The sequence below is a fragment of the Bacillus rossius genome, chromosome 14 (assembly GCF_032445375.1).
Source record: "Bacillus rossius redtenbacheri isolate Brsri chromosome 14, Brsri_v3, whole genome shotgun sequence".
Lineage (NCBI taxonomy): Eukaryota > Metazoa > Arthropoda > Insecta > Phasmatodea > Bacillidae > Bacillus > Bacillus rossius.
In genome coordinates, this window is record NC_086341.1 from 19,750,549 (window position 1) to 19,777,432 (window position 26,884).

General features: G+C 40.9%; 1 protein-coding gene across 3 annotated transcripts in view; it reads right to left on the reverse strand.

Annotated features, from left to right (window-relative positions):
• The window catches only part of LOC134538701 (lachesin-like), a 510,913-nt gene that overhangs the window by 22,295 nt on the left and 461,734 nt on the right, over positions 1-26,884 (reverse strand). For all 3 annotated transcript variants that reach the window (XM_063380138.1, XM_063380136.1, XM_063380137.1), the window contains exon 6: positions 1,537-1,634. In XM_063380138.1, coding sequence (XP_063236208.1) covers positions 1,537-1,634 — 98 coding nt within the window. The remainder of the gene's footprint in view (positions 1-1,536; positions 1,635-26,884) is intronic.

A 26,884-nucleotide genomic window follows, 5' to 3' on the forward strand; every position in this document is an offset into this window, starting at 1 on the left:
GGAAAAAAAGGGTAAAAATGCAAATTTGACAGGTAATTACGCAAAAGATGTGTGTTTTTTTTTCATTGTCTGAAAGTCCAGCCGCTTAAAAAGTCATCAAGTTAAAACGTGTGTAACGTTAATATAAAATAATGACCTGGAATGGGACAACCGCCCTTAATGCCCTGACACACTGTCAAATATTTGTCCCCAACTTTATATGGCAATAGAGTTGGAGGGGTGGTATTCGATGGAAAATTGCTTCCAATATTTTCATACAAATAAATTTGGACAGTTCACATCAAATATTTTTTTAAACCATGTCACACTATCAAAGTTTATTTTCGGTTTAAGCTATCTCAAACTTTTCAATTTTAATGTTTTTTTATTAAAAAATCATTTCAGTGGTGGATAGAATTTTAAATTTGTTTTTATTTTTGAGCATTTAGAAATTTTTAAAACATCCATAAATTTTACTCACAATAAACCAATGTTACATGATTTTTTTTAATGCTATAGACATTTAATTCTTCTATTTACACGTTAAATTATTTTACACATGATATTAATAATATTTAAGTAATTTCACCTTTATAAACTTTTTAATCACTAATGTGATCACCATTTTAAAGAAACTTCCTTGCTGAATAGGGGAGGGGGGCTACAATTTCAAAGCGTTACGAAAATTCCGATCGCACGAGGTACGGTGTGGGGGGAACCATTCGAGGAGGATACAGCAGGGGAGAGGTAGAAATGACGCAGCAAACACTTGCACACTTGCATCCTTTGCACACTTGCACACTTGCACACTCGCAATTTTGTATTCTTGCAAACTTGCATACTCTCGCATTCTTATACTTGCAGCAAAAGCATAATTAAGCGCTCGCATACTTCAATATTTTTTTTTTCATCTGCGAGCTCAACCAAAAGGAATTATGTTTTTGACACATAATGATTTAATAAGCAGTAAGTTTCACTTCTGTCGCGGGTGGACTCCACGCACACGCATTTTTTTTTGTGTGGGTGAGGGGAAATGACTGGTGATATTGGGGTGTGTTCGCCCAAGGAGCCTTGGTGTCTTGACACTGGAAAGTTCGGGCTGCTACTGGTTTTATAAATTGTGGAGGGGGGGGAGGAGGGAGAGGGAGAGAGAGGGAAGGGCAGATGCACCAGCGAGCGTCGCCGACCGGGAGACCTAAGATGCACATAAAGTTTGGTTACTGCCCGAACACGCCCGAATAATTCACCTTCGGCCAACTTCAAGATTTGTTTTATTTTTTGCGCAGGAAAAATTGAAGTCAAATATTAAGAGTGGTCAGTTAGGTTAGCTACATTAAAACACTTTAAAACACTATGGACGGTTAGTTAGGTCAGTATAGCTACATTAAAAATAAACAGAGAAATATAAATATATATATAAATAAACCCAAGGTTGGCCGAAGGTGAATTAATTGTTCGGGTAAGTTCGGGCAAGGTCCACCGGGATCCAAACTTTATGTGCATCTTTAGGTATCCCGTCGCGGATCAGGCGCGCGCCCTCTTCTCAAGGTCACCGACCTCGGGTGCCGGCTCGCCGTGGACGATGCACACCAGCTGCGACTCGTAGCCTTCGCCCGAGTGCACCCACGTTCTCTCCACCTCGATCTCCGGCGGATCTGGAAGCAAACCACCCGATAAGGTCCAAGACACCGCCGAGTCCGCAGCGCGCCTCGCCCTTACATCGCCGCGCGCAATCAGACGGCTCTCTCTTTCCACTGCACGCTGTCTCGCATTAGCCCATGTCCTTCTTTCAGTGCGCCCTTTTGGCCAGATGTACCCAAAGAGCATAAACCTTTAAGGTCTCCGCCTACCCGGACACACACAAAGTGCGCAGAGCTTCAGGGAAAACAACGCGATTTCAAAACTACTCAAGATATCCGAGTGGGGTTTGCTTACGAAAAGCATTTAAGAGATCGCCGAGGGTCGAAAAGTGCTTTGGGTTTCGTATGAAGTTTTTAAACTGTATTTGTAGAAGGGTTAAAAATGGCTAAAATGCATGTTTTCAGAGTAATTTTTAGGCATAAAAAACAGTACAGATTCTTGAAATCACTTAAGGGACTTGCATTACACCTTTATCTTCATTTCTCCACCATATCATGTTACGGTCACCGCTCAAATTTCACAGTTATCCTGTGACGACGATAAGACTGCGTGTCAGTTCAGAGCCTTGCGCTTAGAGGCTATACCCCACTAGAAATACCAGCGAGCGTCGCACTTATCAACTCGCCTCACTAACACACATACACCCCTGACAAGGCGGGACCCTTAAGACAACACTTAATAATGCAATGAAACATTTTTTTTACCCAAAAACCTTTATTAAAATAAATATTTAAAATACACGTTTTTGTTGTATTTCATCAAAAATTGAATCTGAATCAGATGTAACTAAAAGACCCCATCTTGGTTTTCAACCATTTTTGCCTTAAAATTAGTTTATGTATTTTATTATAAAAAATTTTTGGCTTTGTTTGGTCCTATGATTTAATTAGTGACCGAATGCTGAATAAATATATTTTTTTCCTGTGAAGTAATAATTTGGGTGTATAGTTTTTTTTTCCTTTTGGATCAGAATATATACAAATGTAATAATACCATCAGAAGACACTAATTTTATGTCTTCAGAAATTTCAACAAATTTGAAAATTATAAAAATAAACTTACACGTAATTGTTGATAGTGTACAAAATATTAATTTTAAATTTTAACAGGCCATGTGTTATCAATCTGGCAACAGTGGAAGCCATTGGCTCTGTACTGCAATCTAAGAGTGAGACACACTAGGCTCGGTCTAGTCCAATCCTCGAACCTTCCAGTACCATCGAATATCTCGTTTTTGAAATATTTGAAATTCGATGAAAGTGATTCGAAAAATATATATATATATACTAGCTGCCCGACCCGGCTTCGCACGGTTGTATTAATGGGGGGGGGGGAAATGAGAACAAATCTCTTATTTACAGTTATAATAAATGAAATAAAATGAAAATTAATGAAACTTAATACAATGCTTTGTAATGTACCGACGAAAAAACGAATAGCACCGATGGTTTCCCGACTCTCGAGCACGCAACGTTGTCATGGAGACGAAGTACCCACTGTTTCCCGGGCTTAAACACCAATCAACATTGATGATCAGTTTATTATTAATTATAAATTATTAAGGCCATTAATCGAGATAAAAACTATCTTATCTCACAAGTTGGAAAATATTTCACATAAATGCTAATTTTCATTGAAATTGGTTGACTTGGTGAATATTTCACTGGAAACAGACATTAGGACACTGGATTTATATATATTAAGATGAAGAAATGTAGTAATTTCAAAAACTCGGCACTGAAAAATATGAATTTAAATTTTTTTTGGGACATGCGACATTGCTTGTGTTCACTGTATGTCACAAAGAAACCTCAAAGAACGGACAAAGATATGAACACACAAACACAGAGAAAACAAGCCAAAATCAGCCGATTTCTAAATTTAAATGTGTAGACAACACAAAGTAATCCCTCTATAGAATCGGCGTGATTGTGTTTATCTTAATCGTTATCCAATATTTTAATTAAAAATAATTTAATATACAAATCAAATAAATATATATATGTTTTTATTGAATAGGGAAACTTACGTAAACTAACTTTTAAATGGTTTAATTGCTTTGACAAAATAATAATAATTTTTGCACTACTAATGGGTTCGGATTCTTGCGTGGGCATTTATACTTTGTGTTGTCACAGTTCCTTCATTAATTGAAGTTATTTGTACAAGGTCCCCTAAATAGCTTTCCAGTATTAAATGCGCACATTAATAAGCATTGATAATTAAATAAAGGCCAACTTCAGAATATTCTATTATCTTTCCGTAGGTTAATATATAACTATGTTAAACTGTATATATTTTATATTTCCGTAAGAGTGACTACATGTATTCAGTATTGTTTCCAATAAACTTATTTCAACATGCAAAAAAAACATAGCAATGTGTTAATTAATACACAGCAGTTTTTCTGTAGCATTACAAATAATTTCTTGGCAACTGGTTTAAAAAGGTATTTTTTTGTAAACGTACCAAAATTGTTTTGTGTTCATTGCTACGGGAAACGAACCCGCACCTCTGACCAATCAAAATCACGTCCGAATCACTTAGATTTAGAACCAGCGACGGTAACTTGAGTTTTCCACATACATGTCAAACTGGAATGACACCCTTCCTCCTTTCAAATCGGGATAGTAGACATTTTTTTTTGTCATAATGAAGTTTAAGTTAAATACTTGTTGATGTGTTAAGTTTTTGTTAAACAATATACACTTCTTTCTGGCATCTGAGCGATTCTTACTAGCCAGTTGTTTTAAGACGTAAACAAACTTACAGTATAAATAATCCTTTAAACAGCTACTTTTTTATATTGCCAATTGGTCACCAGAGTGAAAATCTTTATCTAAGATTACACATTAAAACATCACACACACATATATGTCTTCCTTAGAATGCAAACCCAAACACTAGCATTTACCATTTCAATCAACTGCGCCATAACAGGCGGAATTATTAAATAAAGTTTTTATATACCTCATGTATATTCAGTAAACAATAAATGAGAATTATAAACATAAAAAGTATTTCAAATTAAAAAAATATATATTGTAACAATAATGTATTTACCATCTAATTAAACTCCTGAATGAGGCAGTCCCAAAGAATATAAGCTTACTAGATATCACCAATGTGTCAAAGAACATACAAAAAAAACAATATCACACATGACATTACATAATTAATTTTAGTGAAACAAAAATAAAGTAAAGCCAGATCATGTGACCTGGAGGTGACATACTTCCAATTATGCGAGTTTTGTGAAGTCTGGAAGTTGTGACAAGCACCAATTACGTTAAAAAAATATATATTGCAGGTGTTAATTAGGAGGAGCGAAGTTGACTTAGCTCACCTTACTGTGTCATCTGAGCTGAATAGGAGCTTAAAGAATAATCTCTACCACTTTATCTTCCCCTTCAGCCTTGCTCCGACCCTCGAAAAGCCATTACTCACCCCGTCCAATCCCCTTTCTTGCTGCTCGTCCAACCCTACCCACACAATTCATCCGCGGAAGAGGCCCACATAAATAATGCATGGGGAAAAAATATGTTATGGCCAAGAAGCACATGATATAATGTGTAAAAATTTGAAGTCATGCGCCACAAGAATTTTTCTTTTTAGAGAGAAAACAGCAATTTTCTAGTAAAAAAAAAAAAAAGAAAGAACGAATACACCACCGTCGAACCATTTTACACAGCCCCGCTCGTAAGCACCGAAATTAATAATTCTTTCGCTGTAAAGAAATTAATCGCTGGGGCGGTAACAATTATTTTATCGCTCTGCAATGGTTTTCTAATCTTCATAATAAGGATTGACAGAAATTTTACTTAAAAGTATTCAGTAGTTATAAAAAAAGTTATTTTATTTTTGCGGTCACTAATTAAAATGTTTTGCGAAGACTTGGAAACAAATTTTTGATTGCCCAACAAAAATACGGCGATAAATATTTATCCAACAATATTTGTGTTATCCCCAGAACTGATTCAGGAAAAACCACAAATGACAGAGCAAAATTCCATAAAATTGCATATGTTTTTTTTTAAATGCCTGATACACTACGGAAGTAAACACTACTCAGTTATCTTGCAGGAATTATATAGATGTTTTCCAGATATTTTGGAAATGTTTTGGTTAGGTTTGTACAGTTATATGTAGCCTACATTTTTATATCATAAAATGCATAATTTCATTCACTATTTGGTCATATGGTTAAACTGATATCCTGGGTGGTGCAAAACATGTTTTTAGTGGTGTGTATTCAGTATAACGACATCGGAATAGCTGTTTCATTCGTAAGAGGATTTTCGCTGTATACCTGGAGCTCGCCACATTCGAGGAGATATCCCGAAGTCATTTCCAAAGAAAACACTCACGCGTGAAAGGCAAAATACGTGAATTCGACTTGTGAAATGATAACGAGCCGCGCAGAGACTTCAAACGTTAACGTCTCAAAGCGGGAGGCACCACGGACAAAGATATCATGTGTGTGAGGTGGTACGATCAGGACAAGGTACGTCGAAGGCTATAGTCTACGTCGTGAAATTTGTTCGAAATTCGACCGTTATCTAAAGTTCTTTAAATGATGCATGCAATGTCAGATTTTCTATTTAATACAATTCTTTGGACATACGCCATTGCAATTTTGCACTGTTTTTTCAAGGAAATTTTTTTCTCAAGAATGCAAGATAAGAAAACCTGGACAACCCAGCGAACAGAAGGAACCAAGAATGAAACTAAAAATAATGTTTTATGAACAACACAACGACGACAGTTTACACAACATAGTCAAAATTTAAACATAATTCCGTGGAAGGAATTAAGTCATGAAAAAATAACAGCACAGATGATCACAGTTGTCTAATAAAGATGAGACTAAGTGTTGTTGTCTGTCTGCATTTACTGTTCTTGTTGAAACTGTCTCGTCTTTTTTAGCCAATTGTAATCGTCTGTGCAGTTATTTTTTTGTGACTCAATTCCTTACACGGAATTCTTGTGCAGTTGCTATTTAAAGTTTGAATGTGTTTGTCTGTGCTGTCGTCATTGTGTTGTCATCGTTGGTTCCATTATTTCATTCACTGTGTTGTTCGGGGTTTCTTATTTTGCATTCTTGAATTTTTTTCAATGGCAAACAGTGGTAAATTACAATAGCGTGTACGTTCAAAGAAGCCTATTAAATCAGTTTTTGAAAGTAGTAGACACTAAGTAGGACCCGTTTCTCTAAACGTCACCTATAAAGCAACAAAATACATATATTAATAAAGACTGCCAGCTTTTGCGGCCACTGTCTAATTTTCTTGGCTTGTGGGATTTAAGGCGAAAGTTACACCGATTGATATTTCAGTCGCCATTTTGAGGATAGCATCCTGCTCACTAGGAGGCTTACTTGATGATAACAAATCAAATGTCGACCAAAAAGTAGGTGAAACCCTAGCCCACGACGCAGCTAAGTCTCAACACCCAATTAACTCAACACGAAATGTTTGTTTACCAACACCCGACAACCAAATGAAGTTGTCTGCGAACACTGTTGCCGGAACAGCATTGGTAGAAGGATACGTAACCATTGCTACTGCTGTTTGAGCCGGTCAAATTTGAGACAAGTTACCTGTCACAGACTATAGAAACATGCGCTCTGTGTGTCGGGAAACATTATCAACCAGTGAATGAAGAGCAGATGCTCAGTTGGATTAATTATCTGACTAATTATCGAGGGTACTGAAGTATGGTCGTGGTTGCTTGAGAACACGTGAAATGTGTCACGTGTCTAAACGCAAAACGAGGTTCATTAAATTCACAACACCTCAAGAACAAATGAACAAAGTTTTAACACCTTAAATTTCGTAAAAGGCACGGTCCCACATGCCATATAGTTTATTGGTTTTTTTATTAATGTTCTTTTATGACTATTAAAAGTATATAAATGTAGGTCTGGTGCCAAGTTTAGGAGTGAGATGTTGGTGTCGGTGTCCGCCATCTTGGATTGTGACATCATGGCAACCAACTTGGATGACCTCGACCTTGGTCTTTGACCTTTAACTTGAACCTGGCAGACATATTGGATCCACCATCTTTTATTCCGTCATTTTGAATTATGACATCACCATTGCAATATTTGTTATGGCCGCCATCTAGAATCCTAATGCCACGTCCGCCATCTAGAATCCTAATGCCACGTCCGCCATCTAGAATCCTAATGCCACGTCCGCCATCTTGGATCTGATATCACAACCACATTGGCGATTCTGACGTCAGGTCCGCCATTTTGTTTTTGTCTGCTGGAGGCTGCCATATTGGATTCCATAATCAAATTTGTTTTTTGTGTTTGTTCCTAGAGAGCGACAGTATCGCTCTGTCTCACAAGTCAATGTTCTATTACCTACCAGAGCTGTTATGGTCCTTATCAACATATTAATTTAATTATTTTATACAAATGAAATTCGATGCACTGTGATTCGCACCATTACTGCTCTGACCTCTGGATTGGAAAACATACGCCATTAGCCGCACGTTATTCGAGAAATTTACCATACTGAGAATTAAATAAAGTATATAAAAATACAAAAAACATATTTGGACTCATAAATTTTTTGAACCGGTGCCACCAACAGTCTCATGCGATCGACCAACATGTTAGGATCTTCACATTACTTGTAATCAATCTCTTCTGATGGTGCTTCCATCTTCCATGTATGTTTACGAAGTCTTCCGTTTTGAAACCAGCCTTAAAGTAGCCATCATCATAGACCCAGTGACCATCATAAGATTCTTCAGAATAATTTAGTTTTAACGCGTAGTTTACTTTGTTTTGGCCTCAGCAGATCATCAAAATCTTCTTTCTTGGAAGCTTCAAATTCTACTCTATAGCTCTCATTTTCTGAAAAGCTGTTGTTGCTGTCAAGGTTTATAGTAATATTAGTTAATCCTTCACCCTGAATAACAGAAAAAACCATCAGAGAATTCTTCAAGAAGATCACATCCTACATGACTCATCTTAGGAAACTTGTCATCATTTTCTTTCTATAGTTCGATAGCATTTTTCCGTTTCTTCGATGCTAGGATCTCATTACCTTTCAATGCAAGCGATGCAGATGCCCAGGTGTGAGGATTTATGCCAACTCCACACACATTTGGTCCAAACACTGACTTGTTCTCAGTAGACGAAAAAAAGAATACCTTCACAGGTATTGATGAGTTTCACCATGCTTTTATTAGCTTCACATTTATGTATGAATGGACAGTAAAAATCTTTCCATTAATTTTTATTCACTATTCGATGTCCGAATGTGATGAAATTTTGCGTACATATAAAGAACCTCTTACAATAAAATATTATTATAACTAAAGACCCTGGTGTTAAGGGGGAGTGGGGGATAAGAGGGTTAAAATCCTAATTTAGAGCTATAGGTAGTAACTAGGCATTTTGTGTATCCATGAGGTTGTATCCATGTGGTCCACTGTTACCCTCTAGGGATTAAGGTTTGAAAACAAAAATTTCAAAAATGTTAAAACTTAAAGATTTTTCGATGTTGTGTGTTTCCGATCCAAAAGGTCGGGTTATGCTGGTAAATGTGCTGGGGCTTCGTCTTTCTGCCCCTCGGCATGTGGAGGAGTCATAATAACCTTAAATTTCGAAAATATCGAAAATATATTCTTTTAGATTTAGAGTGTTTCCGAAATCGGGTTTCGTTTTTCTCTCCATGTGAATAGTGAGGGGGAGGGGGTGGGTAGAAGGAAATCGTAATGCCCAAAAATTTCAATAATATATTATTTTTTATTTAAAGTGTTTCCAAGGTCGGGATATAGTGGAAAGTGTGCCCGGGGTTCGTTAATGTCAATATGGGTACTATATCTAAAATTATCTGGCCACTCTTCCCACGTCATCAAGAGTATGATACGGACATTCCATCAGTCCGTATTGATTTCGGCACAGATGGGGTACATATTATTAAACCAATAGCCATTCAGTTTCAAGCAAAATACCGCTATTGCCCTGCTGAAAAGCAAATTTTGCCATTAATACTGACTTGGGCGTCTACCTTGCATTAAATGCAACGCTGCACTGTAGATTACGCAGTTGTTTATTTGTGATCGCATCTAAATACTCACGAATTTCCAAGATGGCACCTAAATTTCAAGATGACAAGCACCACAGTGATAAATTATTACTGCAATCTAGCGGATAAAGACTAAACTAACATGGCGGCAATGCACTCTAGCAGGCATAAACAAGATGGCAGTATCCATAACAGACGTAAACAAGATGGCGGACATGACATCATAATAGCTGGCGATATATATACCTTGGCCTTAGTGGTGGGAGGTCAGTCCGTCGGTGGTCTTCATGGAGGAAGGATGCATCGCCGTTTTTTTTATCACGCCGAGTTAGAACCGATGATTCCATGACGTTAATGCGTTTTTTAATTAAAATTTTATTTAAATAATGTTTTATAAACTTACAATTTTTTTCCGTTTGTAATCACGGAATTTAAAGGTGGTGGACGTGTCGTCATAATTTCAATATGGCGGAACGTTTTTTATTAAAATTATTGCACTGAAAATTTTATAATTTATTGTGTTTATAAATTTATATTTTTTCCCAAATTTTTCTGATATTGATTACGGACATTAAAGATGTTGGCCATAACTAAAAGTGGAACGGTGACGCCTTTACTTTCAAAATGGCGGTCATGAAGTCCTAATTGCCAAGGTCATGGACTAAGTGGCTTAGGGCGGCTTGCTTTTAGGAGTCTTAGGTCACTTTTAAGAATTTTCAAGCCGTTGACATTTTTGAGGACTAAAACGGGAATTTTTCTATCTCAAGCGGGATATTTTCCCTTGAAATAGCGAAAAATTTTATTTTTCTAATTTTTAATACTTTTGACGAATTTTTATTCCCTAAAACCTGGAATTTTTGGCAAATTTTGGCAAATTTTGAATGTTAAGGTTAAGGTCATGGCCGCCGTGACGTCAGAATCCCAGATGGCGGACCGCCACCGCACGCCACGCCCTGGCTCCTAGTGCCGGACCTACATTCACATACCACTACTACCATTCATTTAAATCTATATTTTGTCTCAAAATATTTACTTATCATCCAAAAAAGTTTGAAAGTCTAGCAATTGTTTGTGATTATGAGAACTTACGTGACAGCATGGCCCCCACAAGGGTGGGGCTGGGTGGACCCCTGGGTCCAGGGCCCAGCCCTGGTTATTTTTTAATGTTTAACTATTATAGGCCTAATATTTTACAAACTAAAAAAACTTAATATATTTTACCCAATGAAATTTAAGAATATTTTTCACACCTACAGCTAATTTAATATTTCTGTAACTATTTTCATTTTTATCTTAGTGTGTGAAATAAATATAACTAAATACTTTCTGTGGTTATTTTGAAGTAAAATAATTTTATAAACAAAGCTTAGTTTGGACTTATAAAATAGTAACCATACTAATTATAACCTGTATGTTCAGGTTAGATAACATTCTAAAAAGAATGTATGTAAAAATAACCATGCAATTATAATGTAGCACGTGACTTTAAAATTGCGGGCGGGGGGGGGGGGGGGGGCCTAATCCTGGGTCGAGGGCCCCTAATCGAATGTGGGGGCAGTAGGAGTGACGAAGGAGTACTGGACCAATGTAAACATAGAAATGTAAACACAGCGCCAGTACCCCCATGGGCGCCGCCATCTTGTCACGTGGGGGCCGCCATTGTTGTTGACATTGGCTACCAGGGCGCGCCACCGTCGCCGCCACTGGGCGCCGCCATTGTTGTTGACATTGGTTACCAGGGCGCGCCACCGTCGCCGCCACTGGGCGCCGCCATTGTTGTTGACATTGGTTACCAGGGCGCGCCGGTAGGCCGCCATCTTAGTTCAGCCTTTAGTTACCGGAGCGCGCCACCGTCGCTCCGAAGGCGGGAATTGTATACAAAAAAACCTGGGCACTGGGTGGATTCGATCCCGGGGACGCACCAACGTCGTGGTTACGAGGCGTGCGCCTTGACCACTAGACCACGGGACCTGATGAAGTATGGGGAATAAAATAACAAACATATGCTTTAAAGAAGCTATGCCTAAAAGAAGCTATGTCTTTAAAAGCAATACTAGCTATGCGTAAAATTCGAAAAGCAAACGCCATGTCTTAAAAAAGTATGCCTATAGACCCCACCACTCCACAATCGCCGCCATGTTTAAATTTCGAAAAAATATGCTTAAGTTCGAAAAACAAAATATCGCTATGCCTATAGACCCCCACCACTCCACAACCGCCATATTGTTTAAAAAAATATGCTTAAAAGAAGCTATGCTTAAATTTCGAAAATAAATAAAATAACGCTATGCTTAAATAATACAGTCATTCTAGCTATGTCTATAAAACCCCACCCCATATTAGCTATGACTAAACCCCTCCAACCCCCAACTACAAGTATGCTTAATCGCAATGTTTAATTCCCAACCACCAAATTTCGAAAAAAAGATATGTCTATAAAACCCCACCCCTATATTAGCTATGACTAAACCCCTCCACTACAAGTATGCTTAATCGCCATATTTAAATTACGAAAAGAAATAAAATAACGCTATATTTAAAGTTAAAAAAAATACCGTCATGTTTATGAAATCTCGAAGAAAACAACCCGCCATGTTGCAGTATGCTTAAAGCCGCCATATTAGCTATGACTAAAGAAACATAACCTCAAAATCCCGCGCAGAGAGAGCGAGATGTTGCCTGCTGGAGCGTCACTCGTAAACTGCGCAATTATAATCCCCACATCATATTATAAGCATAATAATGTCTTTAAAAAAATGCTTTAAGTAATAAGCATAGAAATGTGTTAAGCATAGTTACTATCACGTCGAGTAAAATAAATATTAAGCATTTTTAAAATCCATAATAATGTATAAACAATGTGTTAAGCATTACGTTACGTCGAGTAAAATAAATATTAAGCATATTTAAAATTAATAATATTAAGCATATTTAAAAACACTTTGTAGTAATTGGCTCTCGGCCAATGTGTTCAAACGCCGTGCTGGAAGCCGCGCTCGTGCGACCAGGAACGTATTAAGGGACCCCTACAGTTAACACGTAGCATTAAGTAAATAGCTGCGGCACGAATGCCAGAAATAAACTATATAGACATAGTTAAAAAAAGTACGCAAAGTTAAAATAAAAACAGTTTTATCCCTCCAAATAAGCATACATAAAATAAAAACTCACCGGAACGCACCCCCACCCACCCCGGCGACATGTAACAAAATAAATGTCGTTTAGGGAAGCATGTTCTCACACCGGGGGCCGCGATGCGTCTGCCGGAACCTGTTGACAAGAAAGTGTTTACCGATGAGGCGCGTGGCCGGAGGGGGAAGGTGACTGCAGATGACTTGTTGACAAAACACCGCTATGGGAAAGTGGTGACCGACGCGGCGCGTGGCCGGAGGGGAAAGTGAAAGCGCCACTCCCAGACCGCGAACGCTCCAGGCGGTAAGGTGTTATGCCGGACACCGACGGCGAGGCCGAAAACAAAGCCGGAGAGGAAACCTACCGGATAACATCACGGTAATTAACCCAAGTCTTTACGGAAATGGGAAAACCTTTCCACGACACTAGGAAACGGTTGCCACACTTTTTATGAATTTTATTCACTAAATAAGTATCGGGGTACGCAGTTACCTGAATCTCAGGACCATAAAATCCGCCTTTAATTTCATTACCGTCCAAATCACTCAAATGAAACACACGTGGAAAATTATTCATAACTCTGACCACTCTGAAAACTTCGTGCGACCACCTGGGTTTGAATCCCTTCTCAAACACTGTCTTGTGTTTTGATATACGTACGTACGAACCCACGCGAGCCTTTAACCGTCTAGAATCTATTTTCTTAACATACCTGTAAACTGTTTGTAGCAAAGAGTTATCCCTCACAGCATTCGGAGCCATGCCTATAGTGCGGTGGAACCTATTATTGTAGACAGAAAGTAATTTCGGTAAAAGTGTAAGCCACTTATAATTGCCTTGTGCCGAGAACTCACGGTAAAGCATATCCTTTAAAGTCCTATTAAAACGTTCTACAACAGACGCCTTGACTTCGCTATAACTAGAGTAGTGATTAATTGCGTACTTTTGCATTAAGGCTTGAAAATGTTTATTGTAAAATTCCGCTCCAGCGTCGCTTTGAATATTCTTAAAACTTCCCGCCTCATTTAAAATACTCTTCATGGCCACGGTGACTAATATTCCCGTCTTTCGTTTAACTGGAACCGCATAAGCACGTTTGCTATAGACATCTATAGCAGTAAGGATGTACTTGAAACCGCTATTTATCCTGCTGTACGGAATCATCTCCACCAAATCAATCTGTAATAAATCGCGAAGCCCATATGTCAACACACGTCTACGAGGAAAAATTCTGCGAACTCCGCGATGCAGTTCATTAGAAATCCCACGTTGTGCGACACTCATTTTATGATATATCCAGCTTCCTTCAACTCTTCAAGAATAGATATCACCTCATTGCTATGTCCGGTATGGCCAGCAGCTTGCGAGGCCATTAGTAATCTGAGGCGAGCAATAAGTTGGTTCGGGTTGTCCCAATAGATAAATTGCTTTGTGCGTTGCAAATCCAATGTTTTTTGTAACAAGCCACTTCCTCGCTGAGATGAGTCAATAGTCGGAAACAATCCCCTAATGATATCAAACTTTGCATGCGTTTCGCTTTTATATCGTTTTGTCGTAGGATCATTTTTTTTATAATAAGCATTTGTAATATCTAGTAAATGTCCGTATTGTTTTAAGGCAGAATCGGAGTAGGTGTGCGGCACTCGGCGGAACAATAATTCGAATAAGCCGGGAGCAGGCTGTATCAATTCTTCGTTGACGCGAATTAAATTATTATCGTGAAAAAATACTTCCGTATCCCCTAAGAACCAATGGTTGTTGCGTTTATAGAGACCATAGGTCCCATCACCCGAGCGAAGGTTGTAGCTCCGTAAGTAAGACTGTAATTCACCCAATGAATCATTCATAACATTGCGACGTATACTAGTGTCAGAAACATAACCATCACTCATTACCGGTTCCGGCTTCATATCTGAAGACTCTTGTTTCGGAACAATATCACGTTGCGGGATCACAAACGACTGTCCAAGACTATCCAAACGCGAATTAACAGACTTGAACATTTCCTGATTAATCGCATCCCTCTCCATTCGCGCTCGCTTAGCCAAAATAAATTTGGCACGTATGTTCCGTATGACATGATCTAAAGCGTTTGCCTCGGCAGACATGACTGAAGATAACCATACAGCATAAAGCCTTTTTATATACAAAACGTCTAAGTTTTAGGAGGCGGTCTCGGAGGTGTGGGCCGCTTAGCAACAGTCCTCGCAGTCGATGCAGAAACCAATCCATCAACACCATTCTTAACAACACCAATAGTACGAGCCAATTGAGAAACACGTTGCGAAATGTCAGCGCCACTAGCGGTAAGTTTCAATATCAGTTCCGCCAAGATACCGTTTACCTTTTCTATAATCGTATTCTCAAATAGATCGAGTTTATTCTCCAACAAAGTAACATACATATCACCCAACTTTGTTGGCAGTACCGACAGACGAGAATTGATTTGGTCCACAGACCGCTGCTCCTTCACCTCCATATTACGTAAAAACTCGATAATACCAACCTGCACATCCCGTACATTGACTAACGACAAATTGAGCTCCGTAAACCGCCGCAACAGCTCCTCCATCACCGTGCGAGTGATTACACTCGCGACCGAGTCGATATAATGTTTACTCGCGCCATCTCCAGCATCCTTTGGCATACCCACACGCTTTAAACGTTTTCCGCCCAAATCGCAATTCCCATCAAGATCGCGAGATATACACGAGTCAAGCTGACGTTTCAGAGGACCACCTCCAAACTTTGATATGCTGTAGGACATCCTTCAATGACTCGCAACAATAAAATGATCAAAACCACAACGATACCTGCCATTAAGTAAAGGATAATCCTTTACGATAACAAGAAAACCATGTTCATTTTTCCAACACAAGAAGCACATATCCTTAAACGCGCGAAACTCCATATCACTGTTTACATGATCATCGTAGGCATGTCGCAAATTAAGCATATCCATGCGGAAAAGCACGATAACATTCGCATTATCACGAAGCAAATGTTTAGGTATTCTGCCATAAGTTTGACCTAGGTAAAAACAATCAACATGTGCGTGTCGACCCATAGAAAAATACTGTTGTATGATTCCTTGTTTCTCACACATTATATCGTCAAACACAAACACTGAATTGGCCCTGGCCTCGCTAGGAGGTACCACATCAGCATTTTCCGTATACGGGAAAAATCCCAAACCTTCCACCGCTCTAAGAACCATAGCCAGCCGTTTATACTTTGGTTGGTGCAGCGATTTTGAATATAGATACACATTCTCGAACCGAAGACCGTTCGGTTCCTCGAGTAAACTGAGTAGGACACACGTTTTTCCGCATTCGGACGGACCGACAATTAAACATCTTATTGTCGACGGTAATAAAGAACCATGCCGCGACTCGCGAGCACTGGCTTCATCAGCCTGTGTAATCCGCACAGGTAGCGACTCGCGCTGTGGCACTACTTCCATTACGCAACTAAACAGAAAACTATAAAAACCGCATACTTATACCAACTCGAATCAGTATAGTGTTATGCGTTGTACACGAAAGAAGGTACAAAGAGGTGGAGGAATAATAAACTCTGTTATTAACAAGCTGCCAGTAGAAGTACATCTGCCAGGATATAATTACTGCGGTCCGGGAACGAAACTCGCCAAGAGGCTAGCACGCGGAGATACAGGAGTCAACTCCCTTGACGAGGCGTGTCGTCTGCACGATATTAGCTATTCTAAAAGTAATAACCAAAGTGACAGACATATAGCCGACGGTATATTAGCGAACAAAGCCGCACAAATAGCAAAGAATCCCGCAACGAAATTCGGTGAAAAGATTGCAGCGTGGGGAGTCAATAAGATAATGAGAGTAAAACGTAAGATTGGCGGCGGTGTCTCAACAAAGAAAAACCGCGCGAAAAAAGGCGGGCTACTACCTTTCATTTTCCCAGCGCTGGCAGCGCTAGGCAGTCTGATTGGCGGAGCGGCGGGTATAGCCAAGACCGTGAACAATGCACAGCACAATAGTAAAATGCGGGCGCTTGCAAAAAACGGTTCGGGCCTATACCTGCGTCCCTACCCAAAGTCAGGGGGAGGGGTCAAGCGGAGAAGAAGGAAGAGGGGCGGGAAAAGGAAATGAGGATACTGAGTAACCTGCCAAAGCGAGCCCTTACCACCACAGACATAAAGACAGCAATTAGGAAATTAAAAATTCCACATTTTAGAAATGTGTTTATGAAGGATAAATTACCCACAAAACCATATCACAACGAAAGCGGTATTATTAATTTAGATACGAGTAAGGGGCCCGGAACGCATTGGGTAGCGTATGCCAAGACCGGTCGTACGGCTCGGTACTACGATAGTTTTGGAGACCTGCCGCCCCCTTTAGAAACGCAGCGATACCTGAGAGGCTGCAAAATAACATATAATTACAATAGACAGCAAAAGTTAAACTCATTCAACTGCGGACACTTGTGCATAAAGTTTCTCATCTCGGTATATAAGAGAACCGGCTTCGAAAGAACATGTCCATCACGCTAATACTAAGTGGAAACACGTCGGAACTGTGTTCAACACACTTCCCACCGATCGACGTAAGTGACGGGTTATGGCAGCTCGCTCTCGTGGATTTTACCGTATACAATTCCATCCCGAACGTGGACGAAAACAACCGAATGTTTAGGTACAAGCTGAAGAACGAAGAGATGACGCGAGAAATTAAATTACCTATAGGTTCCTACGAAGTCTTAGACATTGAAACGTATATTAAACAACACCTACCCACAGACGTAATGTTTTCGTTGAAAGGTAATCCAAACACTCTACAATGCGTATTGCACAGCAATGCACAAATCGACTGCACCGGCGACTGTTCCCTAGCCCCGATGCTTGGATTCGAACCGGAAGTCTACGAGGCGAATAAAATTCACGAGTCGACCCAGCCCGTAAACGTGATGCCGGTAAACGTGATTAGAATCACGGCGAATATTATTGGCCACAGCTTCCTTAATGGAAAACCAAACAGTACGATACACGAATTTTCCCCAAACGTTCCTCCAGGATATAAGCTCAGTGATACGCCCCAAACACTCATTTACAGTCCGGTTACCGTGCAACAAATACGAGAGTTGGTTATTAGAGTGGTAGACCAGAACGGTAAATTAATCAACTTTAGAAACGAGGTGATTACACTACGCTTACATTTGAAAAAAGTATGGGCGTAAGATACTTTGGTTTGCATAAAGGGGCGGGGGTGAGCAAGCATAGAGCCAGTACGAAAGCAAACATCAAGCGGTTAACACCTGCCAACGTGAGGTTCCTAGAAAAATTAGGTTTCAAAGTATTTCCAAATGGAATATAGTATACTCGATGTGCAACAATCACCGCAGTTTGACGATGCAGTCTCAAAATGTGAAATGCACACGTACAAACCATACATTGCGGGACCGTACGAGCCAAGCTCCGAGATAGTTATAGCAATACAAAACTCTGACGTGTATACGCACATTGCTAAATCGTTTCTGCGAATTCGCGGTGCATTCACGAAACCAAACGGGCAGAAACCAGACAATGCAAAAATCGTAAACAATGGTATACTGCATATGATAAACCGAATATCATTCGAACTTAACGGCGTAACAATCGACGAGGTACGTGAAGTTGGAATTGTGACAACTGTGAAAAACTATTTATCGCGCACGCGTGATGAAAAATCCGTAAATAAGATGGCGGGATGGTGTCCGGAAGGCGACTATAGTTTACCACTTACAGCGCAAGGCGAGTTTGAAATATGCGTTCCGTTGAACGAGTTGCTAGGCTTTGCAGAAGACTATAAACAAATATTAATAAATTGTAAACAAACGCTCGTTATAATCACCGCAAACAGTTATATTAACGCTATAATGGACACAAGCGATCAGCCACAGCAAGTGACATTAAGTTTGCAATCTATCGACTGGCTTGTTCCGCATGTAACGGTAAGCCCCGCCCAGCGCACACGGCTGTTGAAAATGATTGAAAAAGGCCGCGACATAGATATGGCTTTCAGATCGTGGGGAGTAGAAGTTTACCCGAGTTTACCACCATCACAGAGCATCAGTTGGGCTGTAAAATCTAGTTTCTCCAGCGAACGCCCTCGTTATATAATAGTGGCATTTCAAACCGGCAGGCATAATGTTCTAGCCGCAAACAAATCTAAATTCGACCATTGTAATTTACAAAATATCAAGGTCTATCTTAATTCCGAGGCGTATCCATATTCGGACCTAGCAATAAACTTTACGAATGGATACTACCTACTTGCATATAATATGTACTCGGACTTTCAAGCGAGCTACTACGGTAGACTAAATACGCCTCTACTTGACCCGGAGGGATTTAAAGATAAGGCCCCTCTCTTTGTATTCGACGTGTCACGTCAAAACGAAAAACTGACCTCAACCGTCATAGATTGTAAAATAGACATTACCGCAGCAAACAATATACCGCCGCTAACACAGGCATACGCAATTATTCTACACGATAGATTAGTATCGTACAACCCGAGGGATCAAAGTATTAAAATAATGAGCTAAACGCGATGTATGTTCAGTCGTGTCTCAGCCGCCATGGCGAAGTGTGTTAACCTCCAAGGCTTCTTCTCACAGCACGGGTTTATCGTTAAGGAAGTTAGCATCGCAGACGCGGAAGGGAACGTGATTACGCGCTCGTTTCAACCACCATTTGCGTGGGAACATTTAATTAGAAAACATCAACAAACAAACACATGGCTCACCAACACCTTCCACAATCTGAAATGGGAAGACGGAATATTTCCCTACACAAGCCTACCAAACATATTGACGGCGCACCTCAGTGGAACTATAATGGTCGCCGGAGCCGAACAGAAACGTTGGCTAGCTAAACATTGTCGCAAACATGTGCGCATAGTGGATGTTCAAAGTGAATATGGCTGCCCATCATTAAAGATATTAGATAAAACGTACAGCAACAACCGCAGAGGCACAAGACCGGTATCGTCGCGCCACAACGCAGCGCTGCTCAGAGCATGGATGGTTGAAAACATTGCCGAGAGCAATGAGAAAGCGGAAATGTCAGAGGAGGAGGTTGAGACGCTGGTATAAATACCCTCATGTGTGTCTAGGATATCTAGTAGACCTGCAACCAACACACCGCGATGGCTCAGGCATACACCATGGAGTTCAACCCGGCCACACATTACGTCGATGTAACGGTTGGGTACCGGCGGGTCAACTACACATATAGTGATGGACGTCAGTTGATGGAGGTTTGTACAGATATAAGTCATTGGATTAGCGGTCAACTTACAAACGGTAATCCAGACTATTTCAACATACCATGCACCAACCAAGAATGCCCTGTCAGGCTACTACGCCCCGACAGCGAGCTACCATGCTCGCTAGAGGAGCTACGAAGCGCTGCAGCGGCAGAGCTTATCGTCACCACCGGGCAGGGCCATGGATCCATTTCCTACGAGGTACGTAGGCCGAATAACATAGTGACACGGTGGGGTGAGGAGTGCGACAGCTTCAAACACTTCACTTATATTGATGAGGGTATACAATCATGGGTGGAAGACTGCCACACGAGCGTGTGTCAGTTATACATGAACGCACCCATCGATGATAGTGACGAGGAGGAGGAGGAGGAGGAGGAGGAGGAGGAGGAGGAGGAGGAGGAGATGCGCATTCGACGTCACAGCTAGAATACAAGACTGCAGCAATCGGTGAGATGTATTTATAAATATAGCTCGGTGGTCCAGAGTAAACAACATCTCAATATCTTCGTACATAAATACCCAAGTAACAGATCATGCAATGAACTGTTCCGAATGCCGTGATTGCATAATACATTTAATTATTCATCTGGTAAATATTGTTTTAAATAGACACGCAGGTCCGTGCGTGAACAGTCGTGCAGAAACAGTGACGGTGTAAAGATGGCTAGCTTTAATCCCCGGAACACGTATCCAGATGTAACTCCAAGCGTAGGCAGTGTAGAGTATAGCGAGTGGAGTCAGGGCGCGTTGAGACATGTTACGGAAGAATGTGACTCTACCGTGCACTCGAAACATATACACAACCCAAGACCGGAAGACCTGCCTCTAGAAGTGATTCCCTGCCCCGGCTTCGGCGAGTGCTGCGTTAGTATGCTACGCACCGATACAACTCTACCCGCAACAAGTGCAGAGGTCTACGCACACGCCTTCGAGACGCAGCCGCCATTGCCCGCCTGCAGCCAGACTTCACCGCCGCCGGTAGAGCCGAGACGCCGACGCCGCCCTTCCGCCCGCAGAGCGCGGGGCCTCGATGAGGGCGACCTGGGTCCAGCGGTGAGCAGTGACGAGAGAGTGTTAGACATTGCCAGAACCGCACTGCGCAAAGTACTTACAGACCTTTTAAAGAAAATATAATTTATTTTATACATAACTTTTATTTTATACGTAATATCATTTATGCGTAATATCATATAAACATAATTTCAATGTTATATCTTTATACGTAAATTGATTTCAATGTAATATCTTTATACGTAGTATTGTTTTCAATGTAACTTTTATTCGTAAATATTGTTTATACGTAAAACACAAATTCAGTGTAACTTTTAAATCTCAATATAACTTTTCTACGTAAATTGTTTTGTTTTATTTTATACGTCAACATTGTCTTCGGTGTAATATCTTTATACGTAAAATTGTTTATACATAAAAATTGTTTATACGTAAATTGTTTTCAGTGTAACTTTTAATTTCAATGTAATGTAACTTTTAATTTCAATGTAATGTAACTTTTAATTTCAATGTAATGTAACTTTTTTACGTAACAAGTTTGTAACTCTATTCCAACGGGTGTGGGCTATTAAAAAAAATTAAAAAAATGTCTCGATATATTTTTCTTTCTACTTAACCCTGACAACCACACTTGACCTTGCAAACCACACTAATGTGTTCACACTTGACCTTGCAAACCACATAAATATTTTTTGAAAATGTGTTTACTCGTGACCTCAAACCACATAAATATATATTTTTTAAATGTGTTCACACTAAAGTTTGTCTTAAGACGGAAAACGTCCGTGTGACGTACGTGTTTACGGACGTGTGGTGAAAGTGTGTCCGACCCGGACTGACCTAGCTGGGCATGTATAAATACCGCCGGCGAGATGTGATTGCTTGCATTTGATGTCGGCGCATGATACGTGAGGTAAGTCTCATCCGCTAGTGTTAATTGTATTACACATTTTCTATTAATCACGTCTCTACGCATGGCGTAACCCCTCCCGCTGGCTGGGCTGGGCAGGCTCCCCTCCCCGACTGTCGGCTGGGCGAGCTCCCCTCCCCAACTGCGGGGCGGGGGAAAGGCTCGTTGCCATGACAACACGGAGCGGAGGGGTGTGCGTTCAGTCGCGTTTACGGCGCGCGCAGAGTAACAAGTTCATAGTCGCTCTGTCATGTTTACAGCGACACATAGTTTGCGCTCACGTAGCTTGGGCTTCACTCAAGACCCTTTCCTTTAATATTAACAAATGTTGTTTATGTTTCCAGAACATTATTTGTACCGCTGAACGTAACTTCCCGTCTATCCCCTCCTCGCCATGTCTACTCCCCCCGAGGCGAAGCGACCCCGTCCCAGTGAGGCTTCCACGTCGGACACTCGCGACAGCGCGCGGGCGTCCGGGGTGGAGCCGCGTGAAGCTGGCGACTTGCCTCCCCTGGAGAGTGTTATCTTGGACTCTGCTTTTGCTAACCGGATAGTGGACTTTCGGATCGGAAATGATGTTGAGTCTATTGATCCCGATTTGGACCGGTTTCTACAGAGATGTAGGGTTCCCTTTCTGGCCTTAACTTCCGTCTTGGTACGCCCTTTTAAAGTCTACATTTCACTCTCGGCTTCGTTTGTTAAGGAATCTGTGGAGGGAGGCGAGAGTGAGACATTTCATTTTACAACCCACTCAGCCGCGGTAATGCTCTCTGATGAGGTAGGGGAAATCTACGATTCAGTATTCATTCCGGAAGTCAATAGGAACGTTAGCGAATTCGCTGCTCGTGGCAGTGGGTGGGCTCTACAGCGATTGATTAACATGGATGTACATGTTTCAAGCTATAGGGCTTTCACCGTTGGCGCGCCGCACACGAAATTACCGACGTTTTTATCCAATAGGAAAGCTTGTGTCAATATTGAATGTCCCGAGCAGCATTGCTTTCTGTATGCCGTTATGGCAGGTGTGATGCCGGCGGATGCCCATGTTAACCGAGCCAGTTCGTATCCGGATCCACTTGTGGCTTTCAATACGTCTGGTTTGAGTTTCCCGTCCACTCTCCATCAGATTAACACATTCGAGAGGAACAATAATATTTCCGTTAACGTTTATGCGTGCGTAGACAGTAAGGGGAGTATTGTTGATGAATGTTTTAGTGACAAGTCTGTATCCTCTATCCAACCTCTTCGCGTATCCTCTGAGCGAAGAGCGAGACATGTAAATATTTTAGCGATTCGTTCTAGAGGCGCGGCAGAGCACCTACACTTTGTAACAATTAAGAGTTTGTCCAGATTATTGCATTCACAAATATCCCGAGGTAATGGTAAGAAATGGATTTGCGAGCGCTGTCTTCAATACTTTACAAGTGAAGACAGGTTAACTTCACACACTATTCTCTGCAGCCAGCATCAAGCGGTGCGTTCCTGTTTCCCTTCAGAGGAGAACAAATATTTACAGTTTACAAATATTGCAAAACAGGATCGCCTCGGCTTTATTGCGTACTGTGACACCGAGTCATACCTTAAGCCGATATCCACCTGTTTACCCAGTGATGGGACATCTAATACCACACGGGTAAACGAACATGTACCATACGCATGCAGCATTTTGTTAGTGTGTGGATACGATAGCTCTTTGACCAGGTATGTGCAATTCGAGGGTGATAATTGTATTGCTGAATTGGTCGCCGAATTAGTTTCAATGACAAAGTGGGTATGTGATATTTATTCAAAGACCATTCCTATTAAGACGCCGACTCCAGCCGTTTCTGCAAGGCTTGCGAGTCAAACACATTGCCATATCTGTAAGAAGGTATTGGCTGGGCAGAAGGTGCTCGACCACTGCCATTTGACTGGTGAAATACGTGGTTATGCCCATTCGAAATGCAACCTGGCTTTCAGGATGCAAAAGAAACAGCTTGTCGCGGTATTCCATAATTTGCAAAATTATGATGCCCACTTTTTAATGAAGCATTTAGTTTCGCGGCGGATTGCACAGCCGGACGGCTCCTTTGTTGTGGAGAATCCCGGCGAGGTCAAAGTATTAGGCGTAACTCTAGAGAGTTACAAATGTATTACTAAATACATACATGTCTCAGGTAATGCGCAAGGAGGCGTGCGCGCTGTGCGTCTTCGCTTTATTGATTCACTCAACTTTTTAAATTCATCTCTGGAAACCCTCGCTGGCAATCTCACGCCGGATCAGTTGAAACTCACCCGTTCAATGTTTCCAGATGACGCACAGTTTCAGTTAGCTACGCGTAAAGGTGTGTTTCCCTATGACTTTGTTAAGTCTAGTGAACATTTGCAGACTGCCTCGCTACCACCAAAGGATGCGTTCCATAACGTAATGAGTGGCACGGACGTGAGTGATCTGGAGTATACTCACGCTCAAAGGGCTTGGGACGTATTCCATTGTGCCACATTGAAAGAGTACGCACTTAGTTACCTTAAGGTGGATACTTGTTTGCTGGCCGATATATTCGAGTCTTTCCGTTTCGTTTGCCTACAGCATTATTCGCTTGATCCCGCACATTACATTACCGCTCCCTCGCTCGCATGGGATGCACTTTTAATTAAAACCGGTGTGCGTCTTGAACTTGTGACCGACCCGGACATATACCTCTTCCTAGAGTCTGCCGTTCGTGGAGGTATTACAAACGTAAGTCGACGTCACGCGAAAGCTAACAATGTGTACATGTCCAGTCACGACCCGAGCCTTCCGTCTTCATACATCTGTTATTTCGATGTTAACGCACTGTATGCTCACACAATGTTGGATAAGCTTCCTGTGGGTAATTTCCAATGGGTTCCCAGGGATGAGTATACGAGTTGGGATTTCAACACCATTGACATCGATGGTGATACATCATTTTTCGCGGAAGTAGATTTGACCTTTCCCGATGATTGTCACGATCGCCTATCAGATCTGCCTCTGGCCCCTGTGAATGGCGTACCGCCAAACGGGCGTATGAGTAAATTACTTTTAACTCTAGCGCCGCGTACTAAATATATTGTTCATGCTACATCACTGCGGCACTACGTTCGGTATGGGGCGGTCATCGGCCAGGTTCACCGCGTGCTGCGGTTTGCGCAGGCGGCCTGGATGAGGGACTATATAGCCTTTAATGCTGAGCGTCGTGCCCAGGCTGCGAACCCCTTTGAGAAATCGTTTTTTAAATTACTGTCGAACTCGGTTTATGGAAAAAGTTTGGAAAATACGCGAAAGCATAAGGATATACGCATCGCTTCCCGATACGATTCCATTTATGGGGCGGCTGAGCTGATTGGTCGTCCGACATTCAAGGCTCGGCGAATCATCGATGAGAGTTTAGTCCTCATAGAGATGCAAAAAGGGACGATTACCTTTGATAGACCGTTGTACACAGGTGTCGCCATTTTAGATTTATCAAAATTAGTCCTCTACGATTTTCACTATAATTACATGCAAAAGAAATTCCCTCCACAGTCTCTGCATCTCCTGTACACGGATACGGATTCTTTAATTTACCACGTTGTGTGTGACGACATTTACGATTCGATTCGCCCCGATTTAGCTTCCCGTTTCGACACTTCAAATTATGCTCCAGGTAATGAGCAACGCTTCCCCTTGGTTAATAAGGGTGTAACGGGGGTGATGAAGGATGAGGCCGCTGGCAATGTCATCACGGAGTTTGTTGGTCTTCGCCCGAAGCTTTACGCGTTTAAGATGGAGGACGGTTCTTCTACGCGTAAGGCGAAGGGAATCAAGGCCAGCGCACTGCGTTCACTCCTGTTTCCTCAATACCTGGAATGCTTGCTTCAAAATTCACGGGTTCTCGCGACCCAACACCATTTCCGATCGCGAGGCCACACTGTGTTTACGGAGCGTGTGACCAAGGTAGCATTGTCTTCAGGAGATGATAAGCGTTGGCTTTCTGAAGACGGTGTCAGCACTCTACCTTGGGGACATAAGGACCTACGCCTTTCCCCGGACCATGATTAACCCTTTCCCACGGTTACGTTCAGCTATGCTGTCGTCTCCGAGTGATGGGGTGGCCTAGCGCTCCGATCCTCCCACCATTGCACGTGGCGAATAACCTATTGGTATGTCACAGTACAAAAAGAATGTTAACGTAGTTGTTTACGTGTTTTTTAATGCTAGAATGGACTTAACATAATTTCTGCACATGTTTATATAGTTTAATTTTCCTCTTTTACAAAGGCTAATTTTTTTTACAAGTCTTAACATATTTTATAAACACGTTTAAAGTTAGAATGATCTTAACGTAATCTCTTTTACACAAGTAATTTATTTTACAAATGTTAACATAATTTTTTAAAGCTAGAATGTCTTTAACGTACTTTATACACACGTGATTTTAACGTTAGAATGGTCTTAACGTATTTTGTTTTAAACATGTAATTTAATTTTACAAAGGTTGATGTAATTTATTTTCTTTACAAGTCTTACCGTAATTTATTTTAAACATGTAATTTATTTTCATGCATTTTACACTAGTAATTTAATTTAATGTTAGAATGTCTTTAACGTAATATATTTTCTACATGTACTTTACTTTTCCTCTTTTACAAAGGCTAATTTTTTCTTTACAAGTCTTAACGTAGTCTCTTTGGTTTTATTCTCTCTTTAAAATATCTTAACGTAATTTATTTTCCCATATTTATTTTTTCTTTACAAATCTTAACGTAAATGTTTTACACGCTTGGGGTATGCTGTAGGTACTGCGTATGTATTGTTCTGCAGATCTCCCCAACACGAGATGGCTGTAACAACTTGTGCTGATATGTCGACCCTTATACCGAGAGAGATAGCC